The 23,718-nt window shown below is 42.9% G+C and overlaps 1 protein-coding gene across 5 annotated transcripts in view; it reads right to left on the reverse strand.

The window, feature by feature from the left end:
- Positions 1-389: 389 nt before the first annotated feature.
- BLM (BLM RecQ like helicase) overlaps positions 390-23,718 on the reverse strand; it is a 98,689-nt gene continuing 75,360 nt past the window's right edge. For all 5 annotated transcript variants that reach the window (XM_038532886.1, XM_038532887.1, XM_038532885.1 and 2 more), the window contains 7 exons: positions 22,946-23,136; positions 17,985-18,132; positions 9,821-10,020; positions 9,137-9,332; positions 6,762-6,884; positions 4,066-4,267; positions 390-752 (listed from right to left, as the gene is read on the reverse strand). In XM_038532886.1, coding sequence (XP_038388814.1) covers positions 575-752; positions 4,066-4,267; positions 6,762-6,884; positions 9,137-9,332; positions 9,821-10,020; positions 17,985-18,132; positions 22,946-23,136 — 1,238 coding nt within the window. In that variant the 3' untranslated portion in view covers positions 390-574. The remainder of the gene's footprint in view (positions 753-4,065; positions 4,268-6,761; positions 6,885-9,136; positions 9,333-9,820; positions 10,021-17,984; positions 18,133-22,945; positions 23,137-23,718) is intronic.

Genomic DNA, 23,718 nt, shown 5'->3' on the forward strand with positions numbered 1-23,718 from the left:
GCATCCTCATTGTCCTAATTTATACTTGTAACTGGGGAGACTGGGCATTTTTCACATATTTGTGGGCCAGTTGCACTTTTTCTGGAAGAGCCTTTTACATCCCCTGTTCATTTTTCTGCTGAGCTGGTTTTCTTCTTTTTCATGATTTGTATAGGACTCTGTATTGTGGATATTAATTGTCAGATCTTTTTGTTTTCTCTGTCATTTGTCTTTTAATTTTGTTTATGTCACCTTCTGCAGAGTTTTACAGTTTCACAATGTCCCATGCATGTCTCTTCTGCGGCTTCTGTGTTTCATGTCGTGCTTAGAATTTCTCTCACTGAGATGATTCAGCTGCTGCTTCAGACGTTCTGAGAAACGACGGCCACAAGGCTTGCAGTGGCAGCAAATCATGCTTATTCAAAAGAAAACGTTTATTTTAAAAATAAGAACTGTCACCCCAAGCATTTATTTAAATATTAATAGTTACGGGTAAAAATTATAAATGGTATAACAAAACTAACAGCTTTACATTCACAGATGGTGAGATGCTGACAAACAAGAAATAAGATCTATGTACATTGAGATTTGGTTGTTATGAAAATGCATATGAAGGCTTAAGAAACGGTCTATTTATAGGCTTTGGGGGAGCCATAATCCCCAATTTTCTAGCGGCTCCTGATGCTGCTTGAGAACCATGCAAAGATGAATGAGGTCCAAATATGTTGGAGGATTTACTTTTAGAAGATGTCTTTCTGCATGCGGTGGACCCCCTAAGAGGTGACAAAGAAAAGAAAATTAAAATGTTAAATAAAATCAAAAGTGAACAGTCTTCTTTCTCTTAAACCTGCACAGAGCTATATAATCGGTCTGTGATGTTTTCCTTGTTCTGTGTCTCTGTTCATCTCCTCCTATAAATCCCCTGTAAGTTTCCTTTATAATTCAAGGAATAGAGGACTGCTGCCCTTTGCACAATTTTGTCCTAAATTTGTCTTCCTAAAATGGCAAGGACTATTTCTTAATTTTGTGACCTGAGACTGACCCCTGTGTCTGCACCCCCACCTACACCTCTCACTGCTGATAATCAAACCCCTCCCTCTGGACAAGAGCCCAGACCCACGTTCCTCGATCTGACCAAATAAAGGAAGTGAGAATACCTTGATTTAAGATCCCAACTGTCAGGACAATAGACACTCTGGAATTATTGTGCTTGCCCAGTTCTGAGAAAGGTAGCTTTGTAGGTGAGTGGAGCTGGGTCCTGCTTTGAGCCTAGCGGGGCGGGAGCAGAGCACCGCGGAGCTTCCTCCTGGCGGGACCCAGCTCACCCAGCAGCAGGGGAGTCTGCACAAGTGGTTCCCAGGGGAGGTGCTTGGGTCTGGCGCCTGTGTCATGGCCACGTCGCCAGCAGCTCCCTCTCTTGCCCACTCTCCTCTCCTACTCACTGCCTTCAAAACCAGGCAAGACGCCCTGCCACAGCTTATTACAAAGTCCTGCCAGCACCTCACTTCCCTGACTGACCTGAAGATACCAGCTCTTTTTTTTCCTCCCAAATGAAACAAAAGCAAAGAGCCACGAGGCCAGCATTTTACAAGGATAACAGGAGAAGCCTTTCCAAACGATGTGGGTTATTTCCCATGGTTTGTAACCAGTCTGAATCCATGCCAGAGTTAATTCCATAACACTAGGGCAGGCAAAGGGCCTCCTGACTCTGAATTTAGGGGTCAGGGTCTCAGGGCCACCCACCTGTGGTAAAGGCATTCTGGTGGGCTGGGCTGCAGAGTGGTTTTTCAACATTTTTAAACTCTTGCTTGAGGGCAGTTTTACTGCAGAACTGGCAAAGATCTGCTGCACCGGCAGAGAAGCAGCCTTGAATTTCCCTACGCTGATTTCCTGCTGAGAAATTAAGCCCTGAGCAAAAACCTGCTGTTTATGTTGATTTACAGAATGAATCCGCCAACTGCGGTCTCTGCCTCTCCTGGGCCATCCATTTCACTCCCACTTGGAGAGCCCAGAACACAACTGGTTCATTGTGTGTTATTCTGAAGATGTAAAACTCTGAGGGTAGGGTGGGGAGTTAAGGTATCTGGCAAAGAGCCACTTGTATTCCGTTGCTGTGAGGACTCTCAGCCAGGTAAGCAGCTGGAAACTGTGGGAAACCATCACCGTGGTTCAGTGGGAGTGAGAATGAAAGCACGTGTACAAAGAGGCTGCTACGAGGGTTGAAAAAAAAAAGTTACAAAACTCACTGGTTTCGGTTGGTAGGGATTAGAAAAGAAACCCGTTGTAAACACATAGGCTAATTAACAACTAGCATCAAAATTGGTACTGGTTTTTGGAGAAGTGTGAGTTTTACTACTACTCCCTAGATGAGGTTCTAACCCACAAGGCGAAGTGCTTCACTCTTACAAACAGAAGTTGGAAAAACTGCAAAGGGAGCCAAGGGCAATCGAACATCGAAATATGGCAAGCTTTGTTCGAACAAGTAAGAATGAGGAGATCATAATCATGGGTAAGGGATCTCCGCGGGCAACATGCAGAAATGAAAGTACTCTGGGTAGGCGTGGGTGAGCCAGAGGCCAGTCCTACCTGGGAAATTGAGACCTCCCTGGGAAAAGCCTCACGCAAGCCTTCCCCAGGCCAGGCCTCAGCTTCCTCATCATAAACCCCAAGGGGCTGCACCAGATGCCTTTTAAATTCTCCTTCAACTCTGTGAGCTCCTAAGGAAATGAGTATTTCCCAAAACAGAGGAATAGATGAGGAAAATAAGAAAATGTCCCCACCAGAGAACATCTGCTGGTCACTTGCGCACTAAAAACCACAAAATTAAACTAACATTTAGTAATGCCTTTAATTTCTGTACCCTGGCAGAAGGATTAGCACATACAAGATGTTTGTTTATGGACTTAACAAGAAAACGACAATTTGGTAACATTTGCCTTCCTTTTCTCTTCCCCCACTCAATTTTTATTATTACCCAGAAGGAAAAGAGGTAGAAAAACTGCAAAAGAAAAACACAACAGCTTGCAAAAGTTTTCCGAGGACTTGTTTCCCTTTTCCTGTAAGCAGTTCTGTTAGATCATCCAGTTATTTGGGGGCCACATTCTCCAGACTGATGGGGTGGTCCCCATCCTGCCAGACTTCACTTACCTGCAAGGTCAGGGCAGGGGCTGTCAGAACTAGTGCTATTATGAAGATGTCAGAACACTGTACAAATCACCAGCCAGGACCTGACAACACCCCATTCCCCACTGGCATGCAGGGAGCACCCTAAAGCTGCCGCATCCCGGCCCAGGGACATCCTGGCCCAGGGACGGGAGGTGGAAGGCCTGGCTTAACTGATCTTTCAGTTTGCCTGTTGTGGCCTTTTGTCTGCTGCCCTGTGAAGGTTGGGAGGCGGGTTCTTCCAGGTATTAATGAGGGGCAGGAGCACTGGCAGGGAGCATGCAGGGCTTCCGGGTGCAGGCCTGCAGATTCCACAGCAATACAGGCAGGGTAGCAGGTACTGATGCAATCATAAAAGCAACATGGAAACAAAACCCTTTGTTTGCTCAGCTAGTGTATGATTTATAACATTTTAGGTGGAAAAGTCCCTTAAGAAGAGCAATCATAAAACACTTTCGTTTTTTTCCCCCAAATACAAGGTCAAAACTGGAGACACTGGGGCAGCCGGGTGGCCCAGCAGTTTGGCGCCACCTTCCACCCGGGGTGTGATCCTGGAGACCTGGAATCGAGTTCCGTGTCAGGCTCCTGCATGGAGCCTGCTTCTCCCTCTGCCTGTGTCTCTGCCCCCCTGTGTCTGTCACAAATAAATAAAAAAAAATCTTAAAAAACAAAACAAAACAAAACTGGAGACATTTTCGGTCAAGTAGAAAACTTGAGTGATAATCAATTTAGGAGTAGAGATTTTAAAATCTGAAACAAATGTTCCTGTTTTGGATTCAATCTTAATCATCACTCCATTACCTAGGGAGGCAAACACTGAACAATGGATTATTTTAATGAAAGCTTCAAAGCGACCCGGAGCACTTGCGCTTTTGTACTTTCCTCCCCGATTCACTGCGACCCAGACTGCGGGCCAGGACATACCCTTTTGTCTTGGAGCCACCAAAGCCAGTTCTCCTCCTCTTAGACCTCTGGGTGGCTGACATCCTTTTCCTCTTTCTTTCATTTTTGGTTTTATTTGCAAAGTAGTGAGAAGATACGGATGTTTCCTCGTCGAACTCCTCAGGGGCACTTCTCCTGGTGCTTCTGCTGCTGCTCGGGCTGATTCGTGGGGAACCATCGTCAGCTACAAATGGACAAGGCAGACAAGTGTCCGTGACGCTGTGCTGGCCCAGGTCTTGTTACAGTCCATGTGGAGGTACACAACCAGGGGTGCAGTTTGGCTGCTACCTTATGCTTTCCTGGTGTCCTCCTGCCACATGGGTTCAACAATTCTACAAGAATAGAACAGTTCTCTTTTATGTGAACAGAGCCCCAAAGTCCTCACTGGAAATTTAAAGTAAGGAGATCAGAATTCATTAAAGAAATCCGTGATACTTTTTTCCTTTTTTCTTTTTTTTAAGTTTTTTTAATTTATTTATGATAGTCACAGAGAAAGAGAGAGAGAGAGGCAGAGACATAGGCAGAGGGAGAAGCAGGCTCCATGCACCAGGAGCCTGATGTGGGATTCGATCCTGGGTCTCCAGGATCGTGCCCTGGGCCAAAGGCAGGCACCAAACCTCTGCGCCACCCAGGGATCCCTCTTTTCTATTTTTTAAAGTAAGCCCTACTAGCCCCAATGTGGGCGTTGAACTTACAATCCTGAGACCATGAGTCCCATGTCCAACTGCCTGAGCCAGCTGGGCGCTCCAGAAATTTGTGATACTCTTTAGCTTAGAGACATCAGGTAAGCTCATATTCTGTTGTGTGGCCTGTGTCCCTGTTATCATTTGGGTAGTAAGTCCTGACAAGCTCTTTGAAAAGTATAAAGTGCGGGGATCCCTGGGTGGCTCAGCAGTTTAGAGCCTGCCTTCAGCCCAGGGCATGATCCTGGAGTCCCGGGATCAAGTCCCACGTTGGGCTCCCGGCATGGAGCCTGCTTCTCCCTCTGCCTGTGTCTCTGCCTCTCTTTCTCTCTCTGTATCTCATGAATAAATAAAATCTTTAAAAAAAAAAGTATAAAGTGCTATATAAAAGAAAATTTTATTTATCAGTTTACACATGCTGAAAAAAAAAAAGCCCAATATAAGAGAAACATTATGCTCTGCACCTCATCTTTGAACAATGGTTACTTAGTAAATGCGTGTCAGAAAAGCCTAGGACCTATTATACTCTTCAAAGACAAAAAAACACTTCTTTACATTACAGTTGTGAACATGTCACATGCTATGCAGTAAATGGGTCTGTATGAAAGCACTGGTTTGCACAAAAAAGGTGGTATTTTCCCTAAGTATTAGCATCCTAAGGCACCTGAAAAGCATGAAACCTCTCTATGGGTCAACAGGGATCTCAGCTCCATTCTCTGAAGGAAGGAGTTTCCGGGCTGGTCTGGCTCCCCTTCCTGCCCCCCACCCCGCCCCACCCCGACTGGCAGGAAGGGCCCTAACCCACAGGATTCCTTGTCTGTCCAACACTAGTTCACACGGGGAGGCAGTACAGCTCTGGTGAAGCTGTCATCCCATCATCCTAGCTGTGGGACTTGGAAATAAAAAGGCTGTGAAATGGGGTGTTGTGAGGACTGAATGATACTAGCAGGCAAAGCTCTTGGCACGGCGTCTGTCCCTCACTAAGTGGGAGCAATCATCACCACGCTGTGGGCTGTTTCCACAGAGCAGCCCGTCTTCTGTGGGCAAGAATCCCCTTCCAAATGAGTTACTACACTAAACAAATGTTAAGTTCCTACCAATATTCAAAGCAAGGCTCTTAATGGAATAATTACCACACAGAGGAATTTACAAAAACCCCACCTTTCAGCATTTTGTTAATGGGTAAAAAGAGGAAGAGGGACAGAATTTGCAACAGACGCTCACTCATTCCTCATTCTGCTTACCTTTTCCATTAACCTTGGGTAGAAACAGGGAAAACACTGACATTGTTACAGAAGCAGGGAAAACACTGACATTGGCCTGTCTCTGTGTCTTACTGCATGGCACGATGCTGGAGATGGGCACGGGGCCTCGTATCCCCTACAACACAATCTCCCTGTCTCTATCTTCCTGAGGTTAAAGCTGTCTGTGGCTCAGGGATGAGGTTCACAGTGAGGGGCTACAAGATGGGCCCAATGTAACCCTGGGGACAGTCTGCTAATTGCGCTCACTTGGGCTGATTCCTTCTGATAAGGATGATTATCTAGCATTCCAACCGCACGTTCATTTTCCCGAAACATTTAAACTCTACTCTTAAATTTTATCTTTAGACACGCTTGTCAGACAACATGCTCCTCCCGCAGATAAGGAAACCAAACACAAAGAGGTTATTTGTGGTCTGCCAAGGATAGCAGAGTAAGATGGGATTCCTCGAGAACTGGAATTCCTGGGTCCAAAGATCCTTCTCTGGATCCTACTAGCAGGTCCAGTACCTGCCTGGCATTCTCCAGGGGTAGGGGTGGGGCTAAGCACCAGTGTCCTCGAAGAGGTGCCTGGCACACCGCTGGGGGCTGCTCTGAGCACTTTGGTGCCCATATGACCGGCTGCAGGAAGCATTCACACAACCCAGAAACCACACAATTCTAATCCAGTGAGATGCAGTGCTTAACACGAAAACAGGCTTTTAGAAGACACGTATTTAGCAGTGTACCGAACCTGGCAATGTCCACTCAGAGTATTTCTGTAATATTGGAATCACTTCTGCACCATATTTTTCCAGTTTGTCTTCAGTAACACCATCAATTTGAAGCAAAACCTCGGGATCAGAAGATAGAGATTCTGTGCAGGGGCATAAAATCAGGAATTCAAATTACCACCCATAGAAAACCCACCGAGTTCATGCTCATTCACTCATTCAGCACATTTGTCAAGTGCCAACTAACTGCAGGGCACCAGGCACATAGGCCAATTTTCTAAAAGGCAGTTTGTGCTGACAGAGACAGCATACAGGCCCAGAGAACAGGAGTCCATCATACAGTTCCAGCAGCAAAGGCACATAGAGCGGGGGCAGGCGGAGACAGTGAGGGGCACGAATGGGGGAGGGGGATCAGAGGCGATGTGTCTCAGCCTTGAACCTGACTTTGCTCTCACCTGCTGTTCTCACAACAATGACTTGTCTAGCTGTCACAATGATGCTCCCTGTTTTTGGAGAACGCCCACATTTGTATTTCTGGCTCTGACTGCTCCCCTGTACTCCAGACATGTAGATCCTACTCCATAAGGCCACAGTTGAATTCTTACTCTGCCCCCACCCTAAACCCGTTCTTCTTCTAGTCTCTCCCATGTGGGGTGAAGTAAGTATTTGGACTTGAACAATGGACCATTACGAGTCCCCTGCATATAGATGGTGCATCAGTCTTGGAGTTAGACAAGCTTGTCATTTTAAGGATCGCTCCGGCTGCTCATGGAAAATGAACCATAAGGGAGAGAGGAAACTGGAAGTCCCTGAAGACCCCCTGCAGGAGAAGGCAAGGATGCAGTCAACTACAACACGGTAGTGGGTTCTGACTGAAGAGAGAGATCTGGGTCTGTAGGACTCATTGATGGACTGCCTCTTGGGGAGTAAGGAAGTGATAATTTCTACTATTTGAGCAAAGAAAAGGTAGACCTCAAATCTGTGATTTTCGCATCATTTCTATGTTTGGAGGAAAAGGAACAGGCCTGTGGGACAGATCAGCAGGTTTATGGGCGGCTGATGGAAGATGAAATTGGATGGGCAAGCAGAAATTCAGGTGCTGCTTGCCGAACGGCCGTGGTCCCCTGGATGCATGAGGCCTGGTCACTGCTGATGGTGCTGTGGGCACATCGGCAATGTCCCAGCCATGCTGGTGCCACCTGAGTGGAGTCTGACCGTCACAGGAATGGCCGCCAGAAGATGAGAGTGTGAGAGCCCTGGGAAAGTGACTGTGATGCCCAAAAGTGCAGGGTCATGGGGGAAGGATCTGCAAGAATATAGCTAATATCCTTCTTTGAGGAAAAGGCCACGAGGCCATGACACCTGTGAGCAACATCCTAGCACTTAATGGGACCCAAAAAGGATGCCTCACGTTGGTGGGGCAGCATTACATGTGTGTGCCTGAGAGATGTGTGGCCTCCTGTTGTCACTTCCTGGCATCATCAGGGAAATGCCACCATCAAATCAGGACGGCTGACACGGGATTTGATTAAAATGCAGGGGTAAAGAGTGGAGCGTGCCTAAAAGGCTGTGTCATTCTCAGTGACAGAGTTATGTATGATAAAAAATCTGTACTTAAATAAGTCAAAAGCAATTCTTTCCATAAAAGCACTGTGTCATTGTTTAATTAGCACCATTTTTGCTTTCTTAGTAGTACACAAAATAGCAGTGTCTGAAAACAGACAGCATCTCAGAGTTGATGAGACACTGTGATGATCTAGGATGGTAGGAATGGGAACAGAACAGAGAGGTGTGGATCATAAGATGTGATGAAGGAAGAACGCAGAAGGTAACACATACATTAATCAGTCAGCTATGTGAGTGACTTATTTTATTTTCCAGGGGTTTTCCTATTAGGGTTCTGGGCTGAGCTGTTGGGAGCAATGGAAATAACTCAGGTCAGCACATATTTCTTAACTCAAGATAAGCGGTGTGCTAGATTCGGGCTCAAAGAAGCATGAAACATCATGTCTTTTCATAAAGAACATAGCTCCTTGCAGAGACATTTGTACATAACATAGCCAAATGTCATAAAGCAGGCAGATAATAAACACAAAATCAATGAGTGAAGGCTAGTATTAGTGATTACAATTATCCACATCCTGACATCTGGCATTAGAGGGAAAACTATAAAATTAAAATTATACTATGTGTCCAAATAACACAGTACTGTACATATCTTAAAGACTGCATTTCATCTCAAGTTTAAGTTATTTCTTTGAGCTTTTAGTTTAGAGATTATATAAAAATAGTGAAAATAAACTGAGCTAGATCTCTGCACTTAAAAAGTTCCTTAGTGAGATAAACTTTTGGCTTATTAAATCATGCCAATAACAGAGGACTCACCCACACCTACCTGCAAGCTTCTTGAGAGTCACAGTATTAAAAATATTAAAGTAGTGGACACCAAAAACTTTTCCCAGAGATTTACACACTTCTGTCAGTTCTCCAAGACACTTCTTTACCACTTCTTCTCTCTGAGACATCTTTGCCACTAAAGCAGCTTTCTGTTTTTTTATACTGGTAGAATTTTCCGTTTCTATAAAGTCTACCTTTGTGAGAGAGAAAGTGATCACAGGAGTGGGTACATGCACACTTGTATCTAAATACAGGCTTCATTTAATTCTTAACTGCATTTTTTAGTTTTTTGGTGTTTTCTTTTTTTTTTTTTTTTTTGGTATTTCTGTTATGTCAAGCAGTTACAGCAAGCCCCTCAGGAATAGGGGCTGTGCATTCCTCATCTTTACATGTCCAGTGCCTGGTGCAGTACAGCTTCTTGATAAATGTTTACCTAATGAATGTATGGTGATTCAGAGATCAGACGAATTCACTTTGACAGGTACTACATTACTTGGGTTAAATTTTAAGATCTCTTTCAAATTAAGAGGAACAAAATATGTTCATATAGGACAGTATATATAAATGGACAGTATATATCCATAAACTTTGGAGAAGACCCTCTAATTTACAGTAATGTATTTTTAGTTTTACCCACTCATTATAAGATAATTAAATAAAATAAACATTTAAAATACCATACCTTTAAATGCCCATTTAGTACAGTTTGGGCTTTATTTCCTGGCATCACATACGCAATTGGTTGGTCATTGGCATTGATATATAAGTCTTCATCCAAAATCTTGTCAAGTATCAATTTCTTAAAAAGTCTTTCGGCATTGTGTCGTGAATAAGTAGATCCCTGTCCAAATATCCCCGACTGAATTTTTGCACTCTTACTCCCTGGTAAGAAGGCCCCAGAAGCTAGATTAGTAAATGTAGGTTCTTCAGAAGCCTCTAATAGGAGAGGTTGAAAAAATCATTTATGGACAAGTCCTGATAAGTGGAGTAAATAATCTGTTCCACAGGAAAACCCACAGCACAAATAAACACCCATTTCCATAAAATGAGAATATTGGAATAGAACTCTAAACTTTCTACAGTTCTATATACTTTTCCTGATCTTTTTTATAACATGCATTGACCAAAACCAGCAGCAAAATAAAGCTTCTCATTTTAGGATGTTGCATTTATACCTTATACAATTACATTAGAGCAAAGAAATCAGATTTACATAAACTTTAAGCACTTCATATCACTGTGTTACATTAGGATAACTGCATTACTGATTTACTTACAAAAAGTTTGGACAATCATTTTTACAAATGCCATCTCTGGTCTTGTACTGAAAGCACTACTTGTTTGCGGTCCAATTATTTAAGCCTATACTTTTTATGATCTTTATAACCTGTAAAACAAAAGCACCTCCCTCCATGAGACTGCACTGCCCCCCCCCCCCCCGCCCCCCACTGGCTGAGAGTACCACCCTGGGCTGGATCTTTGGTTTCATATCCAATCTGCTGTAATTATTAATGTCTTCATTATAAACACAACTTTATTATAGCAATCTACTTGAGAAGACTTGTGACACTGATTATAATCAGAATTAACAGTTACTTTGTAAAGCTTTAGCTCTATTTTAAGAGTTCCAAATAATTACGTTATTGTAAATGTCAGATGGCTTCTGGTCACATACGCCCCATGATTCAAGTTTTCCTTCCTTCAAGTGGTTTGTATCCCTGAAACGTCACATTACAGGATCAGGACCACTGCTCTGGTAATAGTGGGTTTGGGTAATGTGGACCAGCCTGGTGCTGCAGATAACTAAGAAAACTGGAAAAATAAACTTAAAAAAAAAAAAAAAGTTGGGGGATGGGGGAGCTAGCTTGCTCAGTCGGAGGAACATAGGACTCTTTTTTTTTTTTTTTAAGATTTTATTTATTCATTCATGAGAAACACACACAAAGAGAGGCAGAGACACAGGCAGAGGGAGAAGCAGGCTGCTTGTAGGGAGCCCAATGTGGGACCTGATCCCGGGACTCCAGGATTGCACTCCTGGCCGAAGGCAGGCACCAAACCGCTGAGCCACCCGGGGATCCCCTGAACACAGGACTCTTGATCTCAGGGTTATAAGTTTGAGCCCCACACTGGTTGTAGACATTACTAAAAACAAACAAACTTTGGAAAAAAAAGAAAGCTGAGTGAAACAATTTTCTTAACATGAGAAAGAGCTAACAAGAAACTGATATGTCGGGAATCCCTGGGTGGCTCAGTGGTTTAGCACCTGCCTTCGGCCCAGGGCATGATCCTGGAGTCTCCGGATTGAGTCCCACATTGGGCTCCCGGCATGGAGCCTGCTTCTCCCTCTGCCTGTGTCTCTGCCTCTCTCTCTCTCTGATGAATAAAAAAAAAAAAAAAAAAAAACAAAACCCAGAATGTCAGGAAATTGTTTGACTTAGTAATCTTTCTAAGAATCCACATGAAAGGTGCAATCAGTGATGCAACTGAAGGTGTATTTAAGAGGCCATTTATCATGTCATTATGTGTAATAGAAAAATATGTCCTTAAGTAAGACTACTTAAATACATCTCATCAGTATGATAAAATATAAATTACTAAAAGCTATTCTAGAATAAAAAATTAAGAAATGCTTATCTTATTAAATAGAAATGATATAAATTATATGTACAATGATATGTGATTGTGAACATATACACATTAAAATATTAGCAGTTTTGGGCAGCCCGGGTGGCTCAGCGGTTTAGCGCTGCCTTCAGCCCAGGGCATGATCCTGGAGACTGGGATCGAGTCCCGCGTCAGGCTCCCTGCATGGAGTCTGTTTCTCCCTCTGCCTGTGTCTCTGCCTCTCTCTCAATCTGTGTCCCTCATGAATAAATAAATAAAATCTTAAAAAATTATAAATAAAATATTAGCAGTTTTTTTCTGGAGTTACTTACATTTTCTACATATTGCAATGTGGAGTGATTATGTATCACTCTTATAATACATTATTTCATCTGCAACTCCTTATTCCCCCAGGCCCCCCAAAGAGGTCCAAACTAGAAGGCAAGAATCCAGAAAGAGGGAGCATTTGGGTGGCTTAGTCAGTTAAGCATCTACCTTTGGCTCTGGCACATGATCTCAGGGTCCTGGGATGGAGCCCTGTGTCAGGCTCCCTGCTCAGCAGGGAGTCTGCTTCCCCCTCTCCTCCTCTCCCCCTGCTTGTGCTCTTTCCTCTTCAAATAAACACAATCTTAAAAGGGTGGGGGAGGGGTGGGAACACCTGGGTGGCTCAGTTGGTTAAACATCTGTCTTCAGCTCAGGTTGTGATGCCGGGGTCCTGGGATGGAGCCCTATGTAGGGTCAGGCTCCCTGCTCAGCAGGGAGTCTACTTCTCCCTTTCTTTCCCTCTGCTGCTCCCCCTGCTCATGCTCTCTCAATCTCAAATAAATAAATAAAATCTTAAAAAGAATCCAGAGTGTGAAGATCAATGCTGAAAGTTGCTTTTGTCCTGAGGAATGAAGGTCCAGAAGGAACAGCTGAGAAACTGAGTAAACCATATTCCTATGTCAATCTAGGTATGTTTTAATAAATAAATGCATCTATTAATTGCTTTATCTATTTTTTAAATTAAAGTAAGGCATGTCCATGGGAAAAATAATAGTACAGAAAGGTTTGGAATAAAAAGCAACATTCCTTTTTAAAAAAATATTTTATATACTTATTAGAGAGAGAGCGTGTATGCAGGCACAGGCCTGGGGCAGGGGAGGAGCAGAGGGGGAAGGAGAGGAAGGGCGAAAGAATCCCAAGCAGACTCATGAGCCCATTTCATGAGCCTGAGATCATGACCTGGGCGGAAACCAAGAGTAGGATGCCTAACTGACTGAGGCAGCTGGGTGCCCCAGGCAGTCCTGTTTTAAATAGCTTTTGTTTTCAGCTCTTCTGGTGGCTCCTTCTAGGAGGAACCCAAACTCTTGCTGTCTAGTCATTCTACTAGCCAGTGCTACCATCTGACATTTACCTACTAACTCCCCACTATGAAAGATGGGGCTTCATCTCATTTAGACCACTCCCTGCGGGCAGCCCTGGTGGCGCAGCAGTTTGGCGCTGCCTGCAGCCCAGGGTGTGATCCTGGGGACTGGGGATTGAGTCCCACGTCGGGCTCCTTGCATGGAGCCTGCTTCTCCCTCTGCCTGTGTCTCTGCCTCTCTCTCTCACAAATAAATAAATAAAGTCTTAAAAAAAAAAAAAAAGACCACTCCCTGCATTTCATCTTGCCCCATATTTGGCTAGTTATCTAATATCGGCTCATTTCTTGATTATTTTGTAATTTTAGACAGAACTTGTGGCTACTCTACCTTCTACCTAGGAGAAATGAGCTCCCCAAGTACTCTCCCCTTTTGTTAATTGTACTTTTATTTTTACATCATCAAGATTAACACATCTTGTCCTGTGCTCTAAACAATTTACCGTTTATACATTGACTCTGTCACAGCCCGTCAGCAGTGTTTATGACAAGTTTCCTTCCCTACTTAGAAGGTCCTGACTCCTGTGCAATCCTCAGGAGAATGTTTATTGCACCCAGACAACTGGATTATTTTTTGTACATTTTATCAATTCCTCAAAATCATGTAACAATTTCCTTGGTTTTACACATTTGACCTTGGCTCTTTTTGTATAATCTTTCACATGAAATTTCTCAGTGTCTTTCTTCTTGTTGAAAATTAATATTTGCATTCTTAAAATTGTCATCAAAAAATTTCATTTCTTATTCCTTCTCACATTGCTTTGGACCTATTTGTCTTGATTTTCTGTTATAATTTGCACAGACTGCTTATTGGACCTGCTGCATAGCTTGTGGATCTGGGCTTTCTTCTCCCTGGACCCATGGGTCAGCTCCCGTTTATGGTATTAGAATGTGTGCACTCACTTTGCCTTCGAGCTTCTAGGGTTGCTGACATTAACTGCCAGTTTGGCTTTGGTTTCTGTCTTTCCAAAGTTTTCATAATTATCTCTGAAGGGGTCCAGAACATGCCACTGTGGCATAAACATTATTTTAAGCAGAAGGCATTTGAGTTCCTGAGACCTCTTATCTGCAAAAAAGCAGAGACCCCCCAAAACTCAATTGTCCGAAGTTCTTTCCCTGGGAGCAACCAAATTAGACTGATTCTTATCATTGAAGATGAGAAGTCTCCATACCACTCCTAAACACTGTCACAAACTATCTTATCTCCCTCTCATCTCTTCTCCTAGAAGGGCCCATTTATCTTTCCAAAAAACCATTTGTTTTCCCCTAAGTGCTCTTTTCCCCCTTCTGCTAGTAAGATGGTATATAAGCCCCAACTCTAATTGGCCCTTTGAATCTTCCCACCTTTTTAAAGATTTTATTTATTTATTCATGAGAGACACAGAGATAGAAGCAGAGACATAGGCAGAGGGAGAAGCAGGCTCCCTGTAAGCCTGATGTGGGACTTGATGCCAGGACTCCGGGATCACGCCCTGAGCCAAAGGCAGACATTTAACCACTGAGCCACTCAGGTGCCCCTGAGTCACATTTTGATGAAATCTGTCTTTTGTCAGATGAATTTACAGGCCCCCAACCACTAAATATAACAGGATAGAGGAAGTTTTTCTTCCCCAACATCATTTTATTCTTGGCATTCTCAAATCTCATCTTATAAAGTATCTCCTTTGGCCTTCAGTGGAAGGTTTTATTCTGAAGGCCTTTTTCTTTCACTCAGAAATTTTCTATTATCACTGATTTGATAACTCCCTCTACTTTCTATTTCTTCTTTTTTTTAAAGATTTTATTTATTCATGAGAGACACAGAGAGAGAGAGAGAGAGAGAGAACCAGAGACACAGGCAGAGGGAGAAGCAGGCTCCACGCAGGGAGCCCAACGCGGGACTCAATCCCAGGACTCCAGGATCACGCCCTGGACTGCAGGCGGCGCTAAACCGCTGCGCCACCAGGGCTGCCCTCTACTTTCTATTTCAAAAATTATGTCAGATTTCACATCTCCAAAGAACTGATCTATATTATTTCTCTCATACTTTTCATGTATCTTTTTGCTCAGGTCCCAGAAAATTTACTGACTTTATCTTTCAACATTTCCACTAAACTTACTTTGTCAATCATTAAAAAATTTTAATGATTTTTGGGGCGCCTGGTCAGCTCAGTTGAAGGAGGCTGAGTCTCTCGATCTCAGGGTTTTAAGTTTGAGCCCCATGCTGGGGATAGAGATTATTTAAAAATATATAAATAAAATAATAATAAAAGAAGATTTATTTGAGAGAGAGCATGAGCAGGGAGGAGGGGCAGAAGGAGAAGCAGACACCCTGACTGAGCAGAGAGCCCAACGTGGGGCTCAATCCCAGGACCATGAGATCATGACCTGAGCTGAAGACAGATGCTTTGCTGACTGAGCCACCCAGGTGGCCCAATAAGTAAAATTTTTAACAGTTCTCCCTCATTCTTTGTATCTTTTCCATAACATTATTACTTAAGTCTTTGTGAAGATTCAAAATTAGGAGTTTTTCCTCCCTTCTCCCTAAAGCTACTGATTATTTTCTAAATTCTCTATATCCCAGGGTCAAATACTTACTTGGGTTTTCTTGATCGTCCAGTTGTATTTAACCTGCAGGCATCAGGTTAAACTTTTGAGGTGGATTTCCTGTTATTTAATTTTTCTTAATCCGAAAAAAAACCACTATATTTTATTTGAGAGAAAGAAAGAGAGTGCATGAATGTGCAAGGGGAGGGGCAGATGGTGAGGGAGAGAATCTCAAGCAGACTCCTCACTGAATGTGGAACCTGACGCAGTGCTCCATCTCATGACCCTGAAATCATGACCTGAGCCAAAATTAAGAGTAGGATGCTTAACTAAGATATCTAGATGCCCTTCCTCTGTTATTTTGTATCTATTTCCCCTCAAATTCCTCCCATGAATAGGAATACCCAGGTTTGTTTTAGGGTGAGTGGGTGGGCTGGGTGGTCCCCAAATGCCACTTAGGGGCTCGGGCCCCTAACTCAGCTGCCTTTCTATTCCTTTTTTAAGAAGCTTTATGTTTATTTTTAAGATTTTATTTATTTATTAATGAGAGACAGAGAGAGAGAGAGGCAGAGACACAGGCAGAGAGAGAAGCAGGCTCCATGCAGGGAGCCTGACATGGGACCCGATCCCTGGTCTCCAGGATCACAACCTGGGCCGAAGGAGGCACCAAACTGCTGAGCCACCCAGGCATCCCTGCCTTTCTATTCCTTAGGCAGTTTTGTTCTAGAATCAATTCCAGGCTGGTATTTGATACAGTTCTCTTGTGGGCAGACTTTAACTGCTCCCTCCTATTTCTGGCTCCCCTACTCTCGCTCCCATCCCCTGGGCCTGTAGACTAGTCTGAGGCTCACTGATAATGGACTTCTGCCTGGCTGACAGTCCTTCCTCTTCTATGACTCTCTCCCTACATTCATTTTGCATGGTGGCCTTTTGTGTTTCAGTACACTTGGCACCATGCTTCTATCCATTTCCTAAAAGATTTGAAAAACCTTGAATCTGATGATGGTCTCTTTCTGGTGCTCTATGCCCTAATGAATTGAATCCCCATTTTATTTCCTTACTATTACTTCAATAGGGCCTCAAACAAACAAAAAGACATACTTTTGCCCAGGCTGCCATCTGGAACTAGAAGTCATTCAACAGATAATTCTCCAATTAAGTTATTTTTTTTTCTTTTTTTTTTTTTTTTAATTTTTATTTATTTATGACAGTCACACAGAGAGAGAGGCAGAGACACAGGCAGAGGGAGAAGCAGGCTCCATGCACCGGGAGCCCAACGTGGGATTTGATCCCGGGTCTCCAGGATCGCGCCCTGGGCCAAAGGCAGGCACCAAACCACTGCGCCACCCAGGGATCCCTCCAATTAAGTTATATATTCCACTCATTCAGATGGAATTTTGATGCTTTAATATTTTCTTTGTATTAATTTTTATTATTACTATCTTTTTGACATATAATTGATATATAATAATATATCAGTTTCATGTGTACAGCATAGAAATTCAACAATTCTAGACATTGTGTCTTGCTTACCATGAGAGGTTGTCACCAGTTGTCACCATACGTTATTACAATATTACTGTTGACATTTTCTATCCTGCACTTCTCATTCCCATGATGTATTCATTTTATTTTACTTTATTTTTAAGATTTTTATTTATTTATTCATGAGAGACACAGAGAGGCAGAGACATAGGCAGAGGGAGAAGCAGGCTCCCTATGGGGAGCCTGATGCAGGACTCAATCCCCAGGATCACGACATGAGCTGAAGGCAGATGCTCAACTGCTGAGCCACCCAAGTGTCCCGATGTATTCATTTTATAACTGGAGGTTTGCACCTCTTAATTCCTATTACTCATTTACCCTATTATTTCCTTTTCTGAATATGAAGAGCTCACCTTAGTGACATATAAATTCTATATAAATAATTAGTAAAATTAATAAAAGCTTATTTTTGTTTGTAACTCATAAAAGTTTTATTCTGAAATCCTTAATTTCATTTTTAAATGGTTTAAAATTTTTATTTACTTGAGAGAGACAGAAAGAGACAGAGTGTGTACATAAGCAAGGGGAGGGGGAGAGGGGGAAGCAGATTCCTCACTGAGCAGGGTGCCTCATGCAGAGCTTGATCTCAGGACCCTGAAATCATGACCTGAGCCTAAGGCAAATACTTAACTGAGTCACCCAGGTGCCCCCGAAATCCTTAATTTCTACAAGAAAATAGATGAGAGATTTTTTTCTGTGTACTTGTGATGAATTCTTTAGATGCTCAATCTTAATTACTATAACTCAAACAATAAAACAGACAACTTACCCAAGAAAATGTCAACTAGCATATTCATAGTAAATCTCCCAGAAGGACCTAATTGGTTTTTAATTCTTGTTCCTTGTGATGAACTATGTTCTTGAACAAATCTTACAATATTTTTTACATCATCAGTCACATCTCTTGTCTTATAATCCTATGAATAAAAAGAGATTACCAAAAAAGAAAAAAGAAAAAAAAGGAGATTACCTTCTGCTGTAATGAAGCCAATACCTAAGTTGCTAGGGTTTAATCTTACCTGCGGTAGTCTTACAACCAATTTCCACACCAAAACCAAGACCCAAACCCAAATTTCGTTTTTTAAAAGATTAAAAAAAAATGTATTCATTTGATGGGCAGCCCAGGTGGCTCAGTGGTTTGGTGCCACCTTCAGCGCAGGGGGTGATCCTAGGATCCCAGGATTGAGTCCTGCATTGGGCTCCCTGCATGGGGCCTGCTTCTCCCTCTGCTGGTGTCTCTGCCTCTCTCTCTGTGTCTCTCATGAATAAATAAATAAAATCATTAAAAGAAAAAATGTATTCATTTGAGAGAGAAAGAGTGCACTTGTGTGCACACACGAGCAGGGGGAGGGGAGGAGCAGAGGGAGAGGGAGAAACAGACCCCGCTGACCAGGTAGCCTGACTCAGGGCTCTATCCCAGGACCCTGGGATCATGACCTGAGCCAAAGACAGATGCTTAACTGACTGAGCCACCCAGGTGCCCCCAAACCCTAATTTCCAATGTTCTTTCTTTTCTAAGTTCTTACATTAACCTTGTGCCTAGAACAATTAGCACTCTACCATATCTACTTTACTACTGTGACATTCCTCTCCTTACAGACATTCTTCCATTCCTCTTCCATTCTGTTACTTGGATGGTGACTTCTGCAATCAAAAACACTGCCCCCCCCCCCCCCCCCCCCAAAAAAAACCCACTGCCCAACCATGCAAATCTATGAGTTCTGACTGCTTTTGGGCCTTTGGTGCCGTAGTCAACCATTTTAATGATGGCCTGGCAGCTCCCTTTCTTCTCCTCTCTGGTCTCCAAACTCAGCCTACTTTTTAAAGTATTATTGTATGATTTATCTGCTTTCATCTATCCTAGATCTCCAAACTAGTGATTCTAACCACTCACTGTTCTCAAAAGCGGCATCAAGCTCCTGGCCTCTGCCTATGCAGCCAGCCGCCTCACCTTCTACCCCTTGTTCCTCTGCCACAGTCTCACAACAACAAGACAAACAGGTTTCTTGTCTTATTCTAACAGTTGGTAGTGATTCTGAGGTTCTATCTAGAACCATCATGAAACAGTGCTCTGTCACTCTAACACAATTCCTGCCTTAATTCTTGGTGACTCAGCAGACAGATGCTCCACCTTGGCCTCTGGCATCTTGATCTCCTCTGCCCCAGTGACCCTGTCTTCCATGTTTGCAGCAGCTCACTCCCCTGGTCACACCTACCACCTTGGCCTCACTAAAAGCGGCAACCCCTTCATTCTTTGACTGCCACCTTATGCCATCTTGTATATTCTGACTCCAACAACCCACTCATTCCCATCCTCATCTGATCTCCTAACTCAGCTTAAATTCCACAGCCTGTCATTACAATACTACCTTTCATGTACCTTAAGTTCCCTTGCCTTTAGGTCACTTCATCACATTCATTGTTCAACGGATGATACACATTAGATCCAACTCTTCATCATTCCATGCCCGAGCCTTGGTGGCTGACCTTGGCTGGAGAACATGTGCAGCCATGTTGAAAGTCTGCACTTTCAACAAATGGCCAGAAACCTCAAGTGAATCCTTCACTCGGCCAGGTCATCATCACACACCCTTGGTCTAGTACCCCTCCATTCAGGGATCAGCACACTGTGGCCCATGAGCTGTACTCCTGTTTCCGTACATCAAATTTTATTGGAACAAAGCCATGGAAAATTGATGTATTTACTGTTTATATTTGCTTTTGGGCTAAAAGAGCAGAGTACTTGGTTTTTTTTTTTTTTTTTTTTTTTTTTTTTTTTTTTTTTTAGAGTTGAGTACTTGTGACAGAGACCATGATTCCAGGACCCACAAAGCCTGGAGTATACACTCTGGTCCTTTAAGATAAAGTTTGCTGACCACTGTCCTAGATGACTACTTCTCTTGCTCCTTTATCTTCAATTCTCTTTTCCTGACCATCAGCTGACCACCTCATCTGCTACTTCACAGAAAATGAAAGCAACCACAGAGAGCTTTCACAAACTTCCCTCACATCATCTATCACTGGCAAAGGCTCCATAGTCTTCTTCCTCCTGCTATTACGGATGGACTATCTCGGTTCCTAAGAGCCAACTCTGGACTTGTGCACTAGATCCCTCCACCACCCACCCTCTTCAAGCTCTTCAAGGACATTGCATCTGTGGTTCTCCCCTCTTCTGACACATCAAGTTTTCACCCTATACAGGTACATTTTTTTTTTTTTTTTAGATTTTATTTATTTATTCATGAGAGACACACAGAAAGAGGTAGAAACACAGGCAGAGGGAGAAGCAGGCTCCATGCAGGGAGCCTGACATGGGACTTGATCTTGGGACTCCAGGATCACACCCTGGGCTTAAGGCTGCGCTAAACCGCTGACCCACCCAGGCTGCCCCTACAGGTACATTCTTATCAGAGACAAATATTACTTCTGTCTTTTCCTGATTCCACTTCCCCTGCCAGCTGCTATCTCATTTTTCTGATCATCCTTGAAGCAGAACTTAAGAGAGTTTTCTATTTTCACTACCTCCAGTTTGGCCCCACGCTACTGAAACTGGCCAAACAAATCTAAGCTACCATGATTCCTGTGGTGCTAACGCCAGCAGCATATTCTCAGTCCCTTTTCTTCTTGGCTTAGGAGCAGCATTTGAGGTGTGAGTACTCCCTCCTCCCTAAAACGCTTTCTGTCTGTATGTTTTCCTCTTACCTTGCTAATTCTCTTTCTTGGTCTCCTTTCCTAGCCCCTCCTCTTCTCCTTAAACTCTTAATGTCCTAGGACTCAATGCTTTGGTTTTCTTCTCTTTGGTCTAACCTTAGACGTCTGAAGATTTCATCTGCTCTTATGGCTCAATACCATCTGTGTACCAACCACTCCCAAATTTGTAGGTACCACAAGCCTCTTTTCAGAATTCCTGAATCTAACAGACACATCTAACTCAAAACACCCCAAACTGAACTTATTTGCCCTGCCAAATGGCCATCCCCAAACATTCTGGTTGAGAGTCATATCACACCACCCCTCCAGTGGCTTCTCTGGCCTGCCATTTCCTTTCCTTCAACTGACTCTTAGCTGTGCCCAGCTAAACGGGCTCCCCTGCCATCCTTCAAATACACAGGCATACCCGCCCTCGCCTCTAATACCCTGAGGCTAAGAATGCCCATATCCAGGGAGCTGCTCAGCTAACTACAAGTATCCTCTCAGGTAGGCTGCATCTCTGTGCTAAGACTTCCCTGGGCCAATTTACCTGATCCTGAACCTTCATCCCATCCATTATTCTGGGCTCCTTACGTTGCTGTGCTTGCATGCCCTTACACTGTGCTCAGACTCCCTCTGTGAGGATGTAAGCCCCATAGGAGTAGGGATCTTTTTATTTTGTTCAGTTACGCATCCCAATCTCCTAGAATGGTACCCTCACACAGCAGGCACTCAATAAACATTTGTTAAACAAGAACTGATCAGCAATGTGCGCGGGGTAGGGCTTGAGGAATCTGGAGATCCTACCCTGAGAGAGAGTACACCACCCTCTGATCTGGCTACTGCTGCATATCTTTGTGACTGTGTTTATCACGTGGCATTACAATCATGTGGATACATGTATGTCTGTCCCCCTCCAGTCTATGAACTGGCCCATAGCACACTCATTTGTGAATCTCCAGCATCGTGCACAGACATTTCAAATAATGTATCAAATGTGAAAACACTCTGTAAACTGCAATGTCTCTGTACAGAGACATTAAAACACAGAATTACCATGAGAGGTAAAATTAAGTACCTAATGATTGAATTTAACAACTTCTCATGGTTATTTTTAGGACAGATGATAGCAAACTCATCTAGAATCTATTGCCATTAATTCTTTATAGTTTTTATTTTATTTTTTTTAAAGATTTATTTATTTATTTATGAGAGAGAGAGAGAGAGAGAGAGAGAGAGAGAGAGAGGCAGAGACACAGGAGGAGGGAGAAGCAGGCTCCATGCCGGGAGCCCGACGTGGGACTCGATCTCGAGACTCCAGGATCGCGCCCCGGGCCAAAGGCAGGCGCTAAACCGCTGAGCCACCCAGGGATCCCCTCTTTATAGTTTTTAAATAACCAATTTATAGTATAACACAATTAACCTGATTCAAACACACAATATACTAGTTACTATAACTCTCTTCAGAATGACAACTTCAAATATATATTGGGATTGAATCTAAATATTCTATCTGCCCATGTTGGATCTTTCTGGATCTTTACAGATAAGTGATATTTCTAAAATACCCTATAAGCCTTATTGCACATATAAAACCTTAATATTTTATTTTATTTTTAAATTTTATTTATTTAATCATGAGAGACACAGAGAGAGAGGGGCAGAGACACAGGCAGAGAGAGAAGCAGGCTCCATGCAGGAAGCCTGACGTGGAACTCGATCCCATGACTCAAGGACCGTGCCCTGGGCCGAAGGCAGGCACTAAACTGCTGAGCCATCCAGGGATCCCCAAAACCTCAATATTTTAGATAGGTCCGGTATATTTTTTTATAGGCTTCTAATCTGAAAGCTATTCCACAGAATTACTATTAAATGTTTCTATTCCAAATTACTATGGGGAGGAAGCCATCTTTCCCCAGCTCAATCCCTGAGGGCACACTTATAGTAACCTAACTTGTACCTCACTTCGCTAAATTAAGAAAGAAAAAAAGTGCTGGCAATTTCCTGAATTACAAGGAATTTAAAACTTTCTTTTTTTACCTTTGTTTTACAGCAATTATCACAAGAAACATCAGGGTATTTCTTACAAAAATCAGGATTAAATCCACTTTCGCCAAAGTAAGCCAAAAGCTGTATTCTCCTGCATTCTGTTATATTTTCACAGTAATGCACCATACTATACAAATTATTGAAGTGAGTCTCTCTTGTATGACGGTTTCCATCTTTTTCCACTAAAAGAGGTGAAGAACAAAGTAAAAATACTTATTAGTATTAAGTAGAAAAAATAGAAGCAAATATCATAGAAATATACAGAATAGATTCATATAACTTTAAATATTAAATGAAACAAAATTACTAATAGCATAGATATCAGTATGGTATCATTCTATATTCTATACTATGACCAATAGGGTATTTATGTTTATCCCTCAAATTTTTAGTTTTATAGGAATAAATGAAGATTGTCATCAGGAATATCTGAAAAATTTCTTCAGATCTTCATGATTCCCACTGATGAAGATTTGAATCAAATTTACTGTATTTATCAGATAAGCACATACTTAGCTGGATGTTCAAAGTCAGCAGGGCATGGAACCATGGCAGTGAGCCATGCACGTCCCTGGGCATCTAGGGTCAAAAGAGTTAAGCCAGTGGTTCCCGAGGTGTGTGCCAAGGAGCCCCGGGGTGCTGCAGTGAACTCACAGGGATGTTGGCAGGGTATTTTAAATCTAAGCACAGCAATATCTGACATCTGTTGAACACCACACAAACCACTAGTCCGAGGTAGCTCAGGGTGCTACATTCCTTCCAAT

The sequence above is a fragment of the Canis lupus genome, chromosome 3 (genome assembly GCF_011100685.1).
Source record: "Canis lupus familiaris isolate Mischka breed German Shepherd chromosome 3, alternate assembly UU_Cfam_GSD_1.0, whole genome shotgun sequence".
Classification (NCBI taxonomy): domain Eukaryota; kingdom Metazoa; phylum Chordata; class Mammalia; order Carnivora; family Canidae; genus Canis; species Canis lupus.